This window comes from Notamacropus eugenii, chromosome 5 (genome assembly GCF_028372415.1).
Source record: "Notamacropus eugenii isolate mMacEug1 chromosome 5, mMacEug1.pri_v2, whole genome shotgun sequence".
Lineage (NCBI taxonomy): Eukaryota > Metazoa > Chordata > Mammalia > Diprotodontia > Macropodidae > Notamacropus > Notamacropus eugenii.
In genome coordinates, this window is record NC_092876.1 from 146,902,168 (window position 1) to 146,923,332 (window position 21,165).

At 34.2% G+C, this 21,165-nt stretch overlaps 1 protein-coding gene across 1 annotated transcript in view; it reads right to left on the reverse strand.

Annotated features, from left to right (window-relative positions):
* CUL5 (cullin 5) overlaps window positions 1–21,165 on the reverse strand; it is an 83,221-nt gene that overhangs the window by 19,927 nt on the left and 42,129 nt on the right. Inside the window, exons 5-8 of the mRNA XM_072611195.1 lie at window positions 16,947–17,088; window positions 14,613–14,758; window positions 14,450–14,530; window positions 1,797–1,890 (exon numbers count right to left, since the gene is read on the reverse strand). Coding sequence (XP_072467296.1) covers window positions 1,797–1,890; window positions 14,450–14,530; window positions 14,613–14,758; window positions 16,947–17,088 — 463 coding nt within the window. The remainder of the gene's footprint in view (window positions 1–1,796; window positions 1,891–14,449; window positions 14,531–14,612; window positions 14,759–16,946; window positions 17,089–21,165) is intronic.

Here is a 21,165-nt window from a genome sequence, read left to right on the forward strand (position 1 = left end):
GTTCTGATTTAATTTCTCAGTTCGTTGCCAACAATTATAGGAATGAAGAAAAGAATCCATAACTCAAAAGTGACCACATACTGAAATATCTGAATAACCTAAACTCTTTCTTGAAACTGAAAGTTATTCAAATTTATGTTGAAGATTAGTAAAATGAATAAATGTGAAAGTATAGCCAGCAATTAAGAATAAAAATCAGGTAATCCCAATTTTTTTCAAGTTTAACGATAGTTAAAGCATAACAGAAAATACACAATACATAAATTATTCTATATAACACACAAGAAATGCCATGCTTTTTAACATTCCCTCCCCCACCAAAAACTGCAAAAGAGAAAAAAAAAGGTTATCCTATAATCCTTTTCTCAGAGTTCTTACTTTGGGAGCACCTTCTGTTTACATATAACCTTACAGTACAGTTCTTATAACCATGGACTAATAAATTTCACTACTCCTCCCTTGGATGGTGCTCAAGTATTGTTCAACTTGATCCAACTCTATTAGCTTCTAGTGGGGTTCCAGTGCATGATGTTAAACTACTGAACTTCAAACATCCTTTGATGACAGCAAACAACAAATTCTGGGTTGATCTTGTTTTATACAATATAAATATTTTTGAAAATAATATAAACGATTTCTCTTAATAATGAAAACCATATTTCTAAAAAAGAGGACTCTGGAAAATTAGATCACACGGTAATAGCATAATAGCTTAGGAAAGTAAGCAAGGTCTACTGGACAGAAAACTGACCTTGAAGCCAGACTTGGGTTCAAGCCCCACTTCAGACACCTTTTGTGACCAGGTCACAAAAAGTCATTTAACTTCTCAGTGCTGTAGTTACTCTTTAAGACTAGAAGTCGAAGAGAATGTGTCAATCTACACAGGATTCAGTCCCTTTTTCCACACTAAAAAAAAAATACCACTAGTCTCCAGCTCTCACAATTTGTTCTATAATTTCAAATCTATTAGGACACAGAAACTGTCCACCAAGGTTTGGAAAGATTGTGATTTGTATTTGTATAGAGAATATCCATATTGATAAAAAAAAATCTTTTACAATACTCAAATATGTTCATTGACAGCAAAATCAATGAAGTCACAAGATCACTGCTAGGTATCTAAGCCTATAAAGTAATAAAATAAAAATTTATAAATTTCAGGCATGATGTAATGCTCTTGAAATCATGTCACACCAGCTGTGACTGTGTGTATACTTTTTTCTATCATTTTCTGCAGAAATGATCAATTAAAACAAAACGGACTATTAAAATACATAAGGTCTGATTGTAAAGCAACAAGATAAATCCTGTACATCATGCATGAAAAATATTTAACTGAAGTTCAATGCCAAACAACCTTTTAAAATGGACTATTAACTTTAAAGAATTATGTTATTATCAAATATTCCAAACAGTGATTAAAAGGCTAAAGTACCATCATTTTTTTTGGAGGGGGAAGGCAAGGCAGTTGGGATTACGTGAGTTGCCCGAGCTCACAGAGCTAAGTGTCAAGTGTCTGGGGTCATATTTGAACTCAGACCCTCCTAACTCCAGCACTGGTGCTCTATTCACTGTGCCACCCAGCTGGCCCTAAAGTATATCAACTTAACAATATTTCAAAGAGAATTCGTGAAAAATTTAATATATAAGATACGTTACTGTTGTAATCTTCTAGCACAGAACACATTAACATGTACTTTAAAAACTAAGAGGGATATAACTGAAAGCTATTAAATATTTTACTTAACAGTTGTTCGTATTTGACACCAAAGTTATTTACTATTTATTTTACTTACTTTCAGTTTCATTTCGTTTTATCATGCCTTGGCACTCTGCTAAAATTGTCTCTTTAAAAGATGTCACTAGGGCATTTACACAGCATTCCATGAGCTGAAATATTAGAAATTAAGTTAACTCATTTCAAGATTTTTAGCTCATAAGTTTCAATTTAGAAGCCGAAACTAGTTAGTCCACAATGATAAAAACTTGTCATGTGCTCAAAACAGAGGTTACCTACCTGTAACATAGGATCTCTAAGATATATTCTTAATATTGATTTATCACTTCTCAGTATGTTCTTTTGCCCGCTGATGATGAGAGGTATAAGGCTTAAGATCACTTTAGTGAAGTAAGTCTTTTAGAATTTTGGGAGAAGCTGGGGTGGGTGGGTGGGTGGGTGGGGGTGTGTGTGTGTGTGTGTGTGTGTGTGTGTGTCTCGGGTGTTTTACTTAAATTATGAGAAAATATGAATGGTTTTAAAGGTAATTACTGATAGTTTGTGTTTCTTATTTCAAAAATTGGCAATTCCTATTCTTTGATCATGTATTGGGGCATAGATCACTCTCATAATTTGGGTGAATTCCTTATAGATTATGGATGTCATCTTAAGTATGGTAAAAAATTCCCTCCCTCCCACCCACCTCTTGATATATTTTTTAAAAATTCTGGATGCAAAGCATTTTGTTATTCAACAATTCACTTTGCATCAAAATCTATTTTGCCTCTGATAATTTTTTACTTATTAAATAACGAGGAATTCTTTCCTATAACTTTAACAGACCCACTACTGCAACTGCTTTAAGGTCTGTTCTCTCCTTATATTCTTGGTTCCTTTTTTAGTATTAATACTCTTCATGATTTTTTTTCTATTCTTTTGGTATTTCTCCTTTGTGAAAGATTTGGAGAATTGATCTGTATGTGGTTTTAAAACTGTCACCTCCAACACGCTTTTCCCCATACACTCGGTATGCTCTACGTGCTCTCCTCAACTGCATCTTCTGAAGAGTTATTTCCTCTTCTCCATCAGCCACATCAGCGGCTGAGCTGTTAATAAGCTTAAACATGTATTTAAGGTTCTACTATCACCACTCAGGGTCAGATCGTTACCTCTTCACCTCAAACTACTAAAATCACCTCCCATCCATTCTATACATTGCTGCCACATGGATTTTTGTAAAATGCCATGTTAACATCTGCCACATGCTCAGAAATCTTCAACTGTCCATAAGATCAAATCTAAACGCCTTAAAATTTCATCTCAAGATTTTCCACTGTGTTGCCCCAACTTTCCTGTCTAAGCTTTATCTTCAACAATTCTTACACGCAAACCATCTATTTTGACCCAGTCTACATATATTATATACACAAAGCAGGGTTTGTGCTTTGCTCCGTTAATACCTTTGTTCACTCCAATTCCCAAACCTTGAATACTCTCTCCCAACATCTCTACCCTTACAAATCCTACCCATGCTTAAACAGATCAATTCTTCTGTGTCCATCTAAGTTTCTCCAATGCAAAAATGTCTTTTTTATTCCTCTGAACTACTATATAGTATTAACACCCTGCATCAATAATTTGATACTGAGCATTTACTGTTCTTTGCAATTATTTAGCCCTTCATGTGTATTATAATCTTCCCAACTAAAGAAAACTAAGTTGCCCGAACACAGAGACCCTATGGCTTGGACTGTGGTAAAATCCTTTATTTTTAATTACGTTTAAAAAATTGAACAAATATCAATTTTCTTTCCCCTCATTTAAAATAATACCTTTATAATATGTACAATCAAGCAAAATGAACTCCCATATTTATCATGTCCTAAAAATATTACACTGCAAGCAGCACTCAAATCATCTATCTCCCTGTGTTAGGAGGAGGGTAGCAGGTTTGAATATCAGTTTTCAAGTCTTTTAAATTTGTTTATTCATATGAAGATTTTGTTATTGTATACATTGTTCTCCTGGTTCTATTCATTTTACTCCATGTCAGTTCATATAAATCTTCCCAGATTTCTCTGAAACTATCCTTTTTGTTATTTCTTATAGCACAATAGTATTCCAATTCAGTAATCAAGCCTTTTGCCACAACAAAAAGAGTGGCTATAAATATTTTTGAACATGAGGCCTTTTCCTCCTTTTTTTGATCTCTCTGGGGAAAAGCCTAGCAGTGCAATAGCTGTGTCAAAAGGTATTTTATGGTGGAATCTTAATACATACTGCTGGGTGTTTGTTTCCAAGAAAAAACTGATATTTAAGGAACTGTAATGTAAAGATCACCAGAAAGAGTCATATGACCTAAATGTATGACAGTGGGGAAGTTATACCATTTATAGTAGCCTCAATTTACTCAAATAGATATATATGTGACTGTCCTCCACTGATACACATGTTAACTCATCCATGTCTCCTTATGTGTCAGTTAAGACCAAATAATCTTTTAAGTTCTCTGCCAGCTCTAAAAATTCTGTGGGTCCATCCTTGTTTTTGCAAAAGTAATTTGCAGGTCTGAGGAGTCAGACTACTCCACAATATCAGACAGTACTAGAAATTTTAATATCTAATTAGAATTGGGCTACAAGTTATAACAAGTTATAACTACTAACTGAACTGCAATATGAAGTTGGCCCTAACATTCTACCTATTACTATCAATTAAATTTTGCTCTTTGCTTGGTAGTTATCGAGTAAGATCTTCATTACTTTTCTTATTACTTTTATAAAAATATTTCTTCCCCTATGAACAGTTACGGAGACATTCTACATTAAAAACTGATAGGAATTCATGTTTCTATGAATTCATAGAATTCATGATAGAAATTCATGTTTCTTTCCATGGCTAGTTGTTACCCCACTTTTCTAAGGCAGTCTCTAATGCATCCATTAGGATAACCTTACTAATGGGGAGCAAAAAACAAAATTTAAGTACATTTTAACTTCAAATAGCAACTGAGATGTACTGGCTGACAACTATTAAACAATCTCTTATAAAACCAGACTACCTTTGTGGCCTGTAACTTGATGTAAGAGTCAGAAATATTAATTCTCCTGTAAGTCATATGATGCCAATGTCCCTCTGAGGACCTAATATAGAAAACTCATTCTGTAACATTCTACTTACAGTAACGTAGAATAGCGTCTGCTGCTTGAATAATGAGAATGAAACATTTGTGGGTACCCCTTCCCAAAAATTTACCTTGTTTATTTTATGTTCATGTTCCTTCCTCCAAAAGAATTTAAGGATGTCATGGGCAAGGACTGTTTCAATTTTGTCTTTGCATCCCCAGCACCTAGCACAGTGTTTGATATACAATAAATGTCTAATATATGTTTGATGATTGATAAGCAGCCCTTTAAAACACAGAACAGATAAAGGATCTTCTTATTAAGAACCCAAGTAATGAGAGTCTTCAACTATAGGATAAGACAATTACTCTATGCACTCCTACTGAAAATGGCTAAGATGTAGATGGTTCAAGGACTTTTGGTCAGTTTTTACTGAGAAAACTGTGTTTTCTTATCATTTCTTGAGGATAAAGACTATTCATTACAATTCATAGTTAGACCATTTCTTTTTTGCATTATATTTCACATTACTGTTGTCATTTTATATATGACATTCTTAGATCTGCTTTCTTCACTGAGCTATACTCTAGAAGGCTTAATTTGACAGCCATGTGTAGGATTAAAAGGGTTTGGGAGGATTTATATAGTATTGGCAAAAAACAAGGGTCTGAACTAAGATGAATCACATTATTATAGAATGATGGAATCAGAAAGGATTTTAGAGACTAACCCACATGACTTCTCAAATGTAGATATCAAAATAACCTACCTAAAGCAAAAGTCTAAACATAACACTCCCCTGCTGAATAACTTTTCATGGCTCTCTATTCTCCCTAGAGTGAATTATAAACTACTGTGCTTGGCATTAAAGTCTTTCACAATTTGGCTTCGGCCTATCTTTTCTAGGCTTTCTGTATATTATTCCCTTTCATATACATTTCACATTCCTGCCAATCTAATTTTCTTTCTGTCTCCCATATACATTCCCCCCATCCCCCATTTTCCATGCCCTCTGCCCATTCCTGGAATACACTCCCTTCCAAGTTCCACATCCTAGAAACCACTTTCATTCAAGGTACAATGACATGTGCTATTTGTTAAAGAAAGCTTTTTTTAAATTTCAAGTCTTACATTTTCCCCACTCTTTAATTTAGTGTGTATATACCTATATGTTTACATGATGTATCCCATCAGTGAAGGAAGGAACTTTTCCACTTTATCTTTGTATTATCAGTGCCCAACACAAAATGGATTCATGAGATTCTTCATGATACAAATTGGTTTGGTCATGAAATACATCTCAGAAATTCTTTAAGAAGCTTATACTATTTCTACTCATCTAAGACTCTTAAGTTGGTAGTAGTAATGTTAGAATGGATCAAAGAGATAAGGGAAACACTGTGGAAGTAAAAGGGAGAGAACCGTCTACTAAATGATAAGGAAGGAAATCCAATGTTTCAATTCTGAAGGAATAGAGGAAATGATGGTGCTATTAATTAGAACTGAGACATCTAAAGTTGGACTTGATTTGTGGAAGATGAATTTACATTTGTTCCCAATTAACAAGCATTTCTTTTTTTCTCCTTTCAACTCCAAATGATAAAAGAAAAACCTAAGTAGGCATACACAAGCAAAACAAAATCCCACATCTTATTCTGTATGTTGTTGTCACCTTCCTTTCAGGTGGTGTGTAACATTCTTTATCACAGATACCCTGGAATCATAGCTGCCTATTGCGCTGATCAGAGTTGTTTCAAAAATGAATTCAGTTTTGTACACATTTAGTGTAAATATCAAAGAAACATAGGTGAAAATGTTTTGTTACTATTTAGAAAAATCTACAACTGAATTTACTTGAGAAAAGGGTTAGGGATAGTGATTTCTATTTGGAAATCATTTATACAGAGGTCATGAAAGAATGAGAGCAGATAAAATGGTTAAGGAAAATGGTGGAAAGAGAAAATCAAACCAAAGACAAAACTCAAGGCAACATCTACATTTAAGAGATGGAAACAACCAGTGAAAGAATAATAATAGCTAAGTCAGTACCTATATAGCATTTCAAGATTTTTCAAAGCACTTAAAATATACCATTCATTCGATCTGCAAAAAATCTTGGAAGATTATTATCTATTATCTTTATTATACAAATGAGAACAAAAGTGAAGCAAACAGAGGTTAAGTAGCTTGCCCAGGACCACACAGCTAGAAAGTTAATAAGGCAGAATTTGAACTTAGGTTTTCTTGATTACAAATAGAATACTCTATCCACTGCATTACCTAGATGCTGAAGAGCACCAAAAAAAATCTAGAGTCAAGTAAGTTCAAGGAGCAGGAACATCAGTAAGTAAAGGATCATCAGTGTAAAATGCTATAGAAAGATTAAGAAAAGTTTCAGAAAAGATCACTGGATAAGGTGATTAGGTTGTTTACAGAGAACCTGCAAGAAATCAGTCTGATCAAAGAGTGAGGGCAAGAGCTTCATTCCTTATTCCTTTTTATTCTAGCTTCGCAAAGAAAAAGTGATATCTTTTCAGATAAGAAGGAGAAAAGGACTGGCAAAGATACTGGAGAAATTGAGATTTGGAGAAGTAAATTTGGAGATAAAGAGGAACTAATTTAAAGAAGCTCGTGTGGGCTAGGATTAAGTTTCTCAGTCTGCAATCTCTAAACTTCAATTCAGCATTACTATTTTATAATTCACGTATTAAAATATTTCTCACAGCACTTTCTGTGGTAGTAAAAAATTAGAAAGTGAGGGCCCATCAAATGGCAAATGGCTGAACAAACAATGGCATATTAATGGAGTATGTTGCACTGGACTGTTATTGTACAAAAGAAACAAAATAGAAGAAACATGGTGTAGGAGACAGGCTGGCTTCGGTCAGGAAGACCTAGGTTCAAATTCTGCAACTTTTATTTCCCCAAACTACTCAGTGATCATTTTTTTCCTTTACTGAAATACTGACTTTATTTAATATGTATTCTGTCTCCCCACCACTTCCTTTTATCTGACCACCGCCACTACTATTCCTATCATAACATTTCATACATATTTAAAAAAAGCAAAGGACAGAAATCCACCTTGAAAAACTGAACAAGCATTTTGGACAACACATTTTTGGCAAAGTAATCTGGACAACATTTATCAGAAACAGCAGGCTAAGTTCTCACTGTATTATAAAAAGATATCAACTGCTACAGAAATAAGATGGAAAACTTTAATAAACTGCTCACACTTAATTTGATATTTTCTCCACAGTCTGAGATCTTGAATAGACTCCTGATCAGATATTCAGAAGCAGTTTTTTACATAGGTGATAAAACTGCTTTCCATTTTTGGAGGGAACTACCCTTTTCAAAGCTTGCCTGAATTTCTACTTTAACATCCTCTAGAAAAGTGTACCCTTTGAGTTTCTTGAGAGTATTTTTCTGCTTTTTCAAGTAGTCCTCACCTTTTGATTCTGGTTTGAACTTTTTCAATTCTGGTTGATTTCTGTGCATTTTTTGCTACAGTACTAACAGATTTTTTCATTGAAGGGTTTTTTTTTTTCACATTCCCCATCTTCATCAAATAGTTTTATCAGTTTTCTGTGGTAAGTGTATCAGTACTTCTTAAAGACTGCGCCCAGGAAATCCTCTAAGAATATAAATTGCCAAAAAGGTGTCAGTTTGCATTTGTAAAGTAAGTTCCCCACCAGGAGCTTAAAATCCCAAAGAAATCACGGTCAGGTTAAAACAAACAAACAAACAAAAGGTGTACGAAGAATTCAAAGAAACAGAGGAAGATTAGTATGAATGAAAGTAAATAAAGCATCACAAGAAGGTCAATATACACATGAAAAGCTAGTTGAACAATACTGGTTTCAAAGGATAAATGAAGGACCATACCTCCCTTCTCTTAGTACAGAGGTGGGATACTATGGGCACAGAATATAGTCAGATGTAGTTCCTAGGTTTATTGAGTTTTGATTAACTGTTTCTTCTTGTTACAAGGGTGGGTAGCAACAGATATCAGAAAATATCTGGCATAAAAAAACAAAAGGGACTGAAAAAAAAACCAACAAAAGAAAAGGGAAAAAAGAAAGAAAAGAAATAATACATGATTGAACTGAATTTGCAGGGAACCTAATTCCACTACAAATTCAGTTCATACTGGGAGTTTTCAATTCTTGAAACCCACTGTTTCACACTATAGAGTTTGATGCTTGATATCTTACCTTTATTAAGAATGTAAAAGAACATATGACAAATATTTCTGATTCATCTGCCTCAAGCTATCTCTAATCAAATATCTCACACCACTTTCTAATTCTGCACTTGTGAAAGTTAGAACCACTGGGTAAAACGGAATCATTGCCTTTAAAATACTACTTAACTCAATAAGAAAACCAGTAGTTAACTACTGGCATTTCCTATAGTATCCCCTTTTATACAGGGTACTATGGCAGACACAAGACTGTGCAGCAGTAACTTAAACTCAACACAGTGCCCCTGCTTAATAAAAACAAGAATTTATTATGTACCTACTATCTGCTAGGCTGGTGATACAAAGAAAAAAAACCTTTCCCTTATCTTCAAGGAACTTGTATTTTTATCAGAGGACAGGACATGTAACATAATCACATCACCTTCACTCTGGGCATTTTTATAAGCATGCCAAGTTCTACCAGGAGTTGTATTTAGAGAATTAATTTTGAGTTGGACAAGTTTCTTGAATTTCTAACAGGAATTATGGCTTTCTGCCTATGTTATAAGGGGCCTGCAGTCATGGGCTGTACTCAAGGAAAAATCTGTTGGGAAATCTGAGTAATCTTCCTAAGGTAAAAATCTGATCACATCATTTCCTGCTCACAAAAACCTTTCAGTGCCTTCCCACCTTCTATGTAATACAATATTAACTTTTTATTCAAGTCCTTTTTATTCAAGGACTTCCATGATATAGCTCTAACTTACTTTTATAGACATATTTTACACTATTCTCTTTTATGTACAGTATAGCCAAAATGGATTACAGCTGTTCCTTGATTTTACCCTGCACTCCTGTCTATCTCTGAGCATTTGGGCAATTCATCTCTTTTACCTAGAATGAATTCCCTCTACATTTCTGCTAAAATTCATAGCTCAATATTATCTTTTCCTTGAGGCCTTTCCTGAATCCCTCCAGCCAAAGGTAATCTACTCTTTTCCTTGAATTTCTCATACCTCTCCCTCCTCTCTATTTGACCTTTCCTATACACTTATCTCATTCTACCATATTATATGGTCTTATATTCTTAACAGATTGTAAGCTCCTTAAAGGTAAGGACTGTCACTGAATTATAAAATTTGATAGCCAGAAGGGACCCTTAGTAGTGGTCATACAGTCCAATCTATAATGAAAAGAAACCCCCATTGTATCATATCAGACAAATAGTCATCCAAGTTCTCCTTGAAGATCTCCAAAGTACAGGTCCTTTTTGACATAAAGTAGATGCTAGAGAAGACTTCTGAAAGTTTCCTGGACAGCAAAGAAATTAAATCAATCAATACTTAAAGAAATTAACTCTGTTCATTGAAAGGACAAATACTGAAGCTGAAGTTTAAATACTTTGGCCATGTAATGAGAAGACAGGACTCACTTGAAAAGACTTTGATGCTGGGAAAGTCTGAAGGCAAAAGGAAAAGGGGACAGCATAAGATAAGGATAGTGCTATGGAAGCAACAAACATGAGCTTAGAGAGAATTAGGAAGACAGTGGAAGATAGAAGAGCCTTCCTTGCATGCTATGGTCTCCAAGGTCTCAAAGAGTTGGACACAACTAAATGACTCAACAACAACAATGTGCTTAATAAATATTTGCTGAATTAAACTGGATAACACTATTGCTTACATATTTTTGAGGATATGGTACACATGTAATGCTACTAACCTTTAAAACGGAGAAAGATTAGACTTCCTATACAAATAACCATGGATTAAAAACTGGTAAGCCCTAAAAAATAGTACAAAACTTCTCCTTTTGATCTTTAACCAAGTATTAGGTTATCCTTTTTAGTAAAGCAAAGAGGAATTGATGTCAAAAAAGAATAAGGAGAAAAAACTAATTGGAATAGGTAAAAGAATCTAAATTTGGTCTATCATATATGAGGAAAGAATTAAAAAAAGAAAAGTAAGACTTGGAAAGAAGGAGTATTAAAATAATGAAATAAATTGTTTTAGAGAAAATTGGAAAGATGTATAAATTGATGCAGTGTGAAGTGAGCAGAATGAGGAAAGCAATTTATATGATAGCAAGAAAAACTCTGGAAAGAAGACAAAGAAAAAATCCAATATATACACAGTTAAAATTAATACACAATTAAACAGAAACAAATTACTAAGGTGTGTTAACACTGTAAATATGAAATTGAAACTAGACCTGAGAACTCCAAAGGTTGAAAGGACTGAAATAGAGAAAACTACCTTCTCTGTTCAAGCAGACTATGGGAGCTCTCTCAAAATTCTACAGAAGTGTTTAGCTCAAGCAGCCTTAAGTTGGTTCTCCAAAGCTGAAAGAAAGCACTCAGAAATGATAATCTGGCATAGTTATCACCTTTGAATAATCATTATTTTCTTAAATGGGAGTAATCATAATATGAAACAGATGAACAAAAAAATAAAATTATTTTCATTATAAGTAGTTTAGCCATTACTGTATTACAATTATCTCTTACCACATATGTATGCAGAGATAGACAGATAAAGGTATATAGATATAAAGAACTATTTCTTACAGAATAATAAGGTTTAAAAACTAAACGAAGAAGAAATTTTATTTGATAGCTTGACATACTGGTTATTTTACATACAAGTCAGGCTGATAAATAGTTGGGCAGTTACAGCAAAGCTAACTGATATAAATGAGAGCACTAACAAAAAATTGTAGGATTTCGTGAATCATGAAACAGAATAATTCAATTTTAATAAAGGCTATATCTGATTTCAAAATGAACTTCCTAACTATTCTATTTTATTTTTTCTGTGATAGCTTCAGAATTTCTCCTAAAACCAGAAATTAAATGTGAAATGAAAATAATTTCTCCAATTAGTCTACAAGCACTTATTATGTTCCAAGCACAGTACTAAGCACTGCAGATACATGAAAGGCAAAAACATGTTCCCTGCCCTCAAGGAATTAATTCACTGTCTCATGGGGGAGACAGCATACAACCCTATACCCACAAAATATATATCATATAAATAGAAGGTAATCTCAGAGGAAAGGCTTCCTGTAGAAGGCTGGATTTGAACTTGGCCTTGAAGGGAGTGAGAAGGCAGAAACGGGAAAGAGCCATTCCAAAGGCATGGGATTGAGGAATGGAGTGTCATGTGCAAGAAACAGCAAGAAGTTTAGAGGAACCTACAATATTATTTCATATTATAAGAGAATGAAATGTAATAAGCCTAGAAAGGTAAAGGATTTTGAATGTCAAAAAAAGCATTTTATATTTAATCCTGGAGGTTAACAGGGAGCCACTGGGCAAGAGATGATGGTGGGGGACTAGGGTGAGGTAGTCTGACCTGCACTTCAGGAAAATCACTTTGGCAGGTGAGTGGAGGGTAGACTGTAGTGAGACTTGACACGGAAACCTATCAGCAGGTTGTTGCAAAAGTCTACATGTGAGGTAACAAGTGCCTGAAGTAAGGTGATGGCAGCATCAGAGGTGAGAAGGGGATGTATATGATAGATACTATGAAAATAGAAACTTTTAAGATTTGATGATAGGCTGAATATGTGAAGTGAAAGTATGGAACTGAGAACAACACTAAAATTGTGTGCCTTGGTGATTAGGAGGATGACAGTATTCTTGACAGTGATACAAAAGTTAGGAAGAAGGGAAGATTTGGAGGAATATAAAAGTTATTAGTGTTTGATATACAGATTTGGGCATCATTTGCACAGAGATGATAATCAAATCCATCAGAGCTGATGAGATCACCAAGTGAAATAAATATACAGAGAAAATGGAAAGGGAACCAGAACAGAAATTTGGCAGACACCCACAGTTAGTGGGCATGATGTGGTTGCAAAGAAGGTTAAAAGAAGCAATCATATAAGTAGTGCGAGAATCAGGACAAAGGCAATGTCATGAAAAACTAAAGAGGAGAGAGCATCCAGAAGAAAAGAGTAATTGATAATGTTGAAGGCACTGAGAGATCAAGAAGGATGAGAATGAAGACTAAGAAAAAATGAGACAATTAAGAAATTCCTAGTAACTCTGGAGAGGGCAGGAGAGTTTCAGTGGAATGATGAGGTCAGAATCCAGACTGCAGAGTCTGTAAGCAAGTCAGAGAAGGGAAAATGGTGGTACTTAGTGTAGACTCCTTACTCAAGGAATTTAACCAAAAGGGAAGAGAGATACCAGTTGTATCAGGTGAAGGATTTTTAAGGATGGAGAAGACATGGACATTTTGTATGCAGAAGGGAAACAAACAGAAGACAGAGAAACTGAAAATTAGAGTAAGAGTAAGAATGAGAGAGGAGACAGTTTGCTGGAGAAAACAGGAAGGCATAAAATTAAGGTTGCATGTAGAGGGGATTGTTTTGGTGAGAAGGGCTACTTCTTCATGTGAGACAGGGTGGAGGGGAGAGTGTGTGAAAATATCTAAGTGATGTGAGATGAAGACAGAAGAAGAGAAAAGTCCTTGTTGAATGGCTTCAATTTTTTCAATGAAGTTCAAAGTGAGACGATATGGAGGAGAGGATGCTTGAGGTTGGACAAAAAAGCTTAGAACAGTTGCTGTGGTGAGTGAGACAGAAAATTTATTAGGGAGGTGTAAAATGACTGCAGTGAGGGCCTGGTGTTTCATGATTTTTCTACAGCTCCATTTGACAAATAGGAGTGAAAGAGGAAGGTGCAATCTAAGGTTAGGATTTGGCAAGGTATAAGTGACAAAACAAAATCGAAAGGGATTAGATTGTAGAAGACAGTGTGGAGTTGAACTGATCTACTAAGGGGTAAAGGAATGGAGGAAAGCATTGCAAAACAAGGATAACAGCCTGGGAAGAAAATTAGAGTTAAGAAGGATTAGAGGTTTACAGCGAGGGCAAAGAATAGGGTCAGTGGCTGTAAGGCAGAGAGAAAAATGTAATGATAAAATATTGTGATCAAACAAAGGAATTTTGAAATTCATTAACATAGAAATGGAACACTGGAGGGGAAGGACAAGATTAAGGGTATGAACACTCTTGAGTGTAAGTGAATTGAAGGGGAGAAGTAGGTCATAGAACTGAGTAGATTAAGGCACTGAGAAAGTTAGGGTAATGGGTGGAGCATCAATGCTGAAATATAATAGTATGAGAATTGGAGTTGGGATGGGGAGAAAAACTGTCAAGGTAGGACAAAGTTGTTGAGGAAAGAAGACAACGTCCTGGGTACTGACAGGTAATAGCCACTAGAATCTGGATTGTGATAAATTTTAATATAGCAAAGTGGTTAGTTTGGGGGACATGAATGTCACTTTAAAGACTAAACTCTAAACAAGATTTTATAAAACACAATACAAAGTAACTGATTAACTGAACCTACTTAATGTAGTATAGTCAATCAATTCTATAGCATAATGATTTGCAAAAAATACTTACTGCTTCTACAGAGTTACACTCTCGCCTTGTTTCTAAATACCGAAGTGCTCTTTTTTCTTCTTCTTTTAATTTAGCATCTGCCTGTCCAAAAGCAAAATGACAATCACTTTAAGAAGAGTAACAGCAAAGTAATAATTATCTCATGTGGTAAGTTCTGACTTACATATTTCATATAGTTCTGTACACCATTTTGTTGTAAATAAGAAGGGGCCTGTGTTCTATAAAATCTTTCTGTCGAATCCAAGTATGCCTTTTCAAAATTGTCTCGGTAAATTTGAAGTTTATCCTCAGGATTTGAACAGAGATTAACTGAAGAAAAAAAAAAACCCAGAAAAAAAATTTCACTCCAGTTAGGATACAATTCATATATAAATATTTAGTTAAATAATAAAAAAATATAGACTTTAAAACTAAGGCCACAGATTTTAAGTGCTACACACAGAGACTCTAGACACACAGTGTCAAGAACAATACAAATTCTGTGTCTATAATGGAGCACATAATTTAGTTGGGAAGAAGAGACACAAATGCACAAAAAAGATAATATAAGATGGCAAGTAAGTGGCAAGTGTGTGCCACAGACGATACAGTATTCTAGTAGTTTGGAGGAGAGAAGAGATCAATTCCAGTTACGGTGTTTGAGGAATATGTTATGTAACAGGAGGTTATGGAACTGGACCCACATGACATCGGTCAATTCAGGAAAGAGGGAATATGTTCTAGAGGCAATGGGAATAAACAGTTGGGAAAGTATAAGTAGAATCACAGAACTGCAAAAGAACAGGTTATGCATAGGAAAGATAGAGTCTTTATGGAGAGCTGAGGGATTTAAGATTTCCATTTTATATATAGGTAGAAATATAGGATTTAGGACTATATATCTAAAGATGGAAGGGACACTGGATGCTGTCTAGTCCAACCCTTTCTTTTTACACATGAGGGAACTAAGACCCAGGAAGGTTATGTGACTTGACCAACCTTACAGAAGTAGTAAATATCAGAGGAAGGATTTGAACTTGTGGACTTTTGATTCCATAGCCAGTAATCTTTCCCCTATGTCACACTCAAGTCACACTGTATAAAGCCTTGAATGCTAGGTTAAAAAAGCTCAACTTTATAGTGAGGAATTACTAAAGGATTTGAATAGAGAGTGACAGGCACAAAAAAAGCATTGACAAAAATATGGCATCAGTATACATAGTACATTTACTCAGGAGAGGGCACTGAATAAGAAAGCTATTCCAGTAGTCTAGGAATGAAAGAAAAGAAGCCCGAACTAGGATCCTAACAGTGGGACTAGAAAGTGGGTATCAAAAGAGTATGATAATTAATTGAATGTGAAGGGCAAGCAAGAGGGAAGATTCAAAGACAGAGTCAAAGAGTCAGTCTCAAGCTTGGTTGCTTAAGAAATTGTCAGAGATGAGAAAATTAGGACTGACTGTTGGTTCTGAATTTTAGGAATATAAAAGGAATTAACACCTTTACCAAACTTAAACAAAAGTGCAAAAATTACTTGTTAGATGACTGCCCTTATTTGAACTGATCTAGCTGGCACATCTATTAAGAAATTTATAGCTTAAATACCAAGGCGAAAGTATCAAATGGAGTAAACAAATGATAAGCCCTTTCTCTAAAAGCACATTGAAACCACCATCACCACTATCACCATCAACCAATTATCATTTGCTGCCAATAGGTCCAAGAGGCTGGGATTGCAGGAACCACTAGAGCACGAGTTCTTCTTTCAGTGTAGTCCCCCAAAGACATAAGCACCCTCTGTGAGGATGTGACCTGGAAACTTTCTGAAGGTGCTGCAGCCCTTGCCTCCTCAGCAATCACTGCCATTAAAGAGTCAGAAAAGAAAGTTCTTGCTGGCAAAGTCTTTGGCCCTATCAAATTGTTCATCAGAAATAGATATGATTTTGTCTGTGGAAAAAACATTAAAGAATATACAATAACATCTGCTTTGCTGCTGTACCCTAAGAATCATTTTCATCTGACCTGCAGCTGAAATCTCCTATGTGTTTTATCTCTACCATTTGAATGTGAGCACCTTGAGAAGAAGGACTGTAAAGATTTGTCTCTCCAGTGCTTAGCACATAGCAAATGTTTAATATAACAAATGCTTTTTCATTCATTTATCCAGCACAGAAGTTAATTTTGTGTGTGTCATGAACTTTTCTGACAGTCTTACGATGCCTATGGGCCTCTTCTTAGAATAACATTTTTAAAAATTTTTTTAAAAATATATAGGATTATAAAGGAAAACAGTTATATTGAAATATAACTATCAAACACTATATGTGTGTGTATGTATGTGCATATATATGTATATATGTGTGTATATGTAGATATAGTTAACAGAATCCATGTTAAGAACTTCTCCTAATCTAACACCATTACATATATTATGCTTAATGACAATAAGTTCTGCCCTACGAAATACATCAGTTTCCAAAAGGAAAAGGTAAGTAGTATCATGAAATTAAAAACATACCATAGGATTCTCTTACTCCAATCACCAGTTGAGAATCAAAAGCTTCTCCTAATCTCTCTGCATGGACTAGTTTCATTGCACTGTCCTGGAGTCTATTCTTTATATTTGAAAAGATTGACTCATTCCATGTATCAAGCATGAGCTATATAAAAAAAGAAAACAAAATCCAGTAAGTATAAATTTAGAAAGACTTATAGCACATATAAAGAATAAGGGTAAAGACTACACAAATAAAAAATCAATTATCTATTTACCAATCTTTCAACCTTCATCCATTTGAATGCTAAAAACATCAAATTTTATGCTTCAAGTCAGAAAGTAATGTTTTTCCAAAAATCTTACCTAATCATGTCAGTCAACTGCTCAAATGTATATTTTATTATCCTTTTAAAAAATAATACCATATTCATAAGCATCTCAAAGCAAATAATATCACTTCCCCTTAAAAAAATTCTTATGAGGAATTCAGTGGAAAAAGACAATAAAAATCCCACAATCAAGTAATTTAAAGGAATGTTTTAGTATAAAGAAATCTTTAAAATATTTTTCTTATTTTCTAATGCTTTTGGGATTGAACATGGATTTCCATAAATCAAAACTGTATAAATAGATATTAAGAACATGTTACTAATGGTTACTAGAGAATTTTAATACATTTTAGGCAAATTCTTTATGTTAAATGTTAATTCTAATAGTTTGCCAATTATGCCTTAAAAAAAAAAATCAACATTTTACATCTGAATACCTTAAGAGGGTATTCAGTTCTTTAAGTTTCTTAAAATGTCAGTCATTTTTCTACCAACAGCCACAATTTAAGCATCCTAGTCCTTTCTAAGTAAAAAAATAAATACAAACAAGAAAAATATATATTTCTTTACATGGCCAAGTCAAGAATTTACTTTCCTTAACCACGCATATTAGTTATGAGAGCTGGGTTTTGTTTTGTTTTTTGTAATTTGGGTACAGAGAAAAGAAAGGGACAAATAAAGGTTTGTTAATTGAAAAAAAGTTTTTAAAAAGTCAGCTGTTTTTCTTTTAATGTAAGATACTTTTGTCTAAAAAGGGCAAAACTATTCACTCTTAAAAGTTAGAATACTATTATTCAGGAATTTAAAAAAAAATTTACTGCCAATTTGGAACTATGCCCAAAGGGCTATAAAACTGTGCATACCCTTTAACCTGGCAATATCACTTAAGGGTCTGTATCCCAAAGAAATCATAAAAACAGGAAAAGTACCCACATGGACAAAAATATTTATAGCAGCTCTTTTTGTGGACACCAAGAATTGGAAATTGAGGAGAGGTCCATCAACTAGGGAATGGTTGAACAAGTTGTGGTACATTAATGTAATGGAATACTACTGTACTCTAAGAAATGATGAATAGGCAGACTTCAGAAAAACCTGGAAAGACATATGAACTAATGCTAAGTGAAACGAGCAGAACCAGGAGAAAATCGTACACAGTAACAGCCACATTGTGCGATTACTGACTTTGATAGACTAAGCTCTTCTCAACAATGGAAGGATCTAAGACAACTCCAAAAGACACAATGGAGAATGCTATCCACATCCAGACAAAGAAGTCTGGAGTCTGAATGCAGATGGAAGCATACTATTTGCTCTCCTCTTTTTTTTGTTGTTTTGTTTTATTCCTTATTTCTTGTGGTTCCTCCCCTTAGTTCTAATTCTTCTTTACATCATGACTAACATGAAAATGTATTTAATATAAATGTGTAAGTAGAGGCTACGTCAGATTGCATGCTGTCTTGGGAAGGAGAGGGGTGGGAGAAAATTTAAAACTCCAAATCTCACGGAGGTGAATGTTGAAAACTAAAAATAATTAAATTATATTTTTTTAAAAAAGATGCAGAAAGTCAGAGCTGGGAGGAGCCTTAGAACATGAGGAAGACATATAATTCAGTGGAAAAAGACAGAATAAAAATCCCATAATCAAGTAATTTAAAGGAATGTTTTAGTACAAAGAAATCCGTAAAATATTTTTCTTATTTTCTAATGCTTTTGGGATTGAATATGGATTTCCATGAATCAAAATTGTATAAATGGATATTAAGAACACGTTACTAATAGTTACTAAAGAATTTAATATATTTTAGGCAAATTCTTTATGTTAAATGTTGGAGGGGCCTTAGAGTTCATCAAGTGCAACTTCTTCATTTAACCAATGAGAAAAAGCACAGAGATGGGGTGACTCATTCAAGGCAATTCACAGAGATTCAGTCTGCATCCTAGGTTAAACCTCATGTTCCTTGTCTGGGGCTCTTTTTACTATATTCTCTTTCACATTTGAGTAGTACTTTAAATTTGTTGATTCTTTGCAGACTGAAGCATACTATTTGCTTTTTTTGTTTGTTTATTCTTTCTAGTGGTTCCTTCCATTGATTCTAATTCTTCTTTACAACCTATGTGAAAATGTTTAATATGAATGTATATACAGAATCTATATTAGATTGCATGCCATCTTAGGGAAGGAGGAGAAGAAAATTTAGAACTCAAAATCTTATGGAAGTGAATGTTGAAAATAAAAAATTAATTCAAACAAACAAACTTTCTGCCAACAATGCTACTAACAAAAGCATACACCATGAATTAAGAGACCTACGTCCCATTCCCAGTTCTGTCATTACTTAGTTTTGTGTCTTGATAAATCACTCTGCTTATTTCTATCTCAGTTTCCTCACATAAAAAATGAGATTACTATCACATAGCTGCCTTACTTACCTCATAAGGTAGGCCTGAGAACTAAATGATATAAATGTGAAAGCACTTTGAAATGCATAAAGTGCCACATAAATTTATCAAGAGATTAATAATCCTAATCCTATAAGCAAATGAACCTGAGGCTGAATTGATGACAAATTTTTTATTTGTGAAAACACAATTCTTCTATTCTGAGGTCTTCGTTACATATCAGTTACAACTTCTGGGTGTCTATCAAGATGTCTAATTATAAGTATCTTGGATTTCTCTATATTCTGTAAGTATGTCACCTGAATTTTGATTGAAATAAAGTTCTGCTGTGTTTTCTTCCCACAACTCCAGTGATAACTGGCTTAGAGGTAAACTAAATTGTAATAGGCACACTCACCATTGGATGAGGCTTTAAGTATGATTATCTATTATGTTCAACTTTTTTTTTTCTAAGGAGCAATACATAAATACAAGCCAGAGAACTAGAAATAGGTCAAATTCTAACTGCTTGTGCCAAAGATCCCAGAAAATAGGCAACGAAGAAACTCAGTTGTGAATTCAAGTAACTGCTTCTACAGAGATATAAATGAAGGTGCTTTTTCTGCCCCTTACTCTTTCTTCCAAGTTACTATAAGGAAAGGTATGATATGTATACCTTCATAGTTATACAGTTCCTTTGTTTAGACCTCCCATTAAAAATGGTATCATCCTCAATTTCTAGCTTGTGATAAAACATACTTAAGAGTATATTGCCTATTCAGTACTGTATGTATGTTAGTACTATGTACATATAGTTAAGGTATCAGAAGATGCCCACAATCCACAGAAAAAGGTGAAGCAGAAATACTAGAGAAATGACAAAGAGGTTAGGGCACTACCATGAAAATGTAAGTTAGAGATAAATTCAGGAAAGAAAAGATAATTCACAGAAATATTTTCACAATTTATAAATTACAATTACATGAATTATAATTATAAATTAACTGAAAATTTACTTTGTCACTACTGTAGATTTTTAAGGCAAGAAGTGAGAAAAATGAAGTATCCAAGGAGTAAGATCCATAAAGATCATGTTATTCACATATGGTCCACTGCATTAGAAAGCTGGATAAAAACTAACATATACCATTCTCTGTGGCACTCCCAGAAATTCAACCCTAGTTTCAGAAGCTGGGTTGAATTAAGATAGAGAAATTATTTCCAACTTATCCTGTACATAGTACATACTTTCTCTCTATATATTTGTTTGCATGTTGTCTACACCATTAGTGCAAGTTCCCTGAGGGCAGGATTGTCTTTTGCCTCTTTTTTATCTGCTTTTTATCTCCTGTTTTCCTACTGCCTGGATATATAGCAGGCACTTAAAGCTACTGATTTATAATCGACTGACTGATAGAAAAGGTCAAAGAATTTTAAAACCAAGAATATGCTGTAGAACTTGACAAAGTAGCAGTCACTGAAAACTAAACAGGTATAAAGTAAGATGAACATAAATGACTAAAACTGAA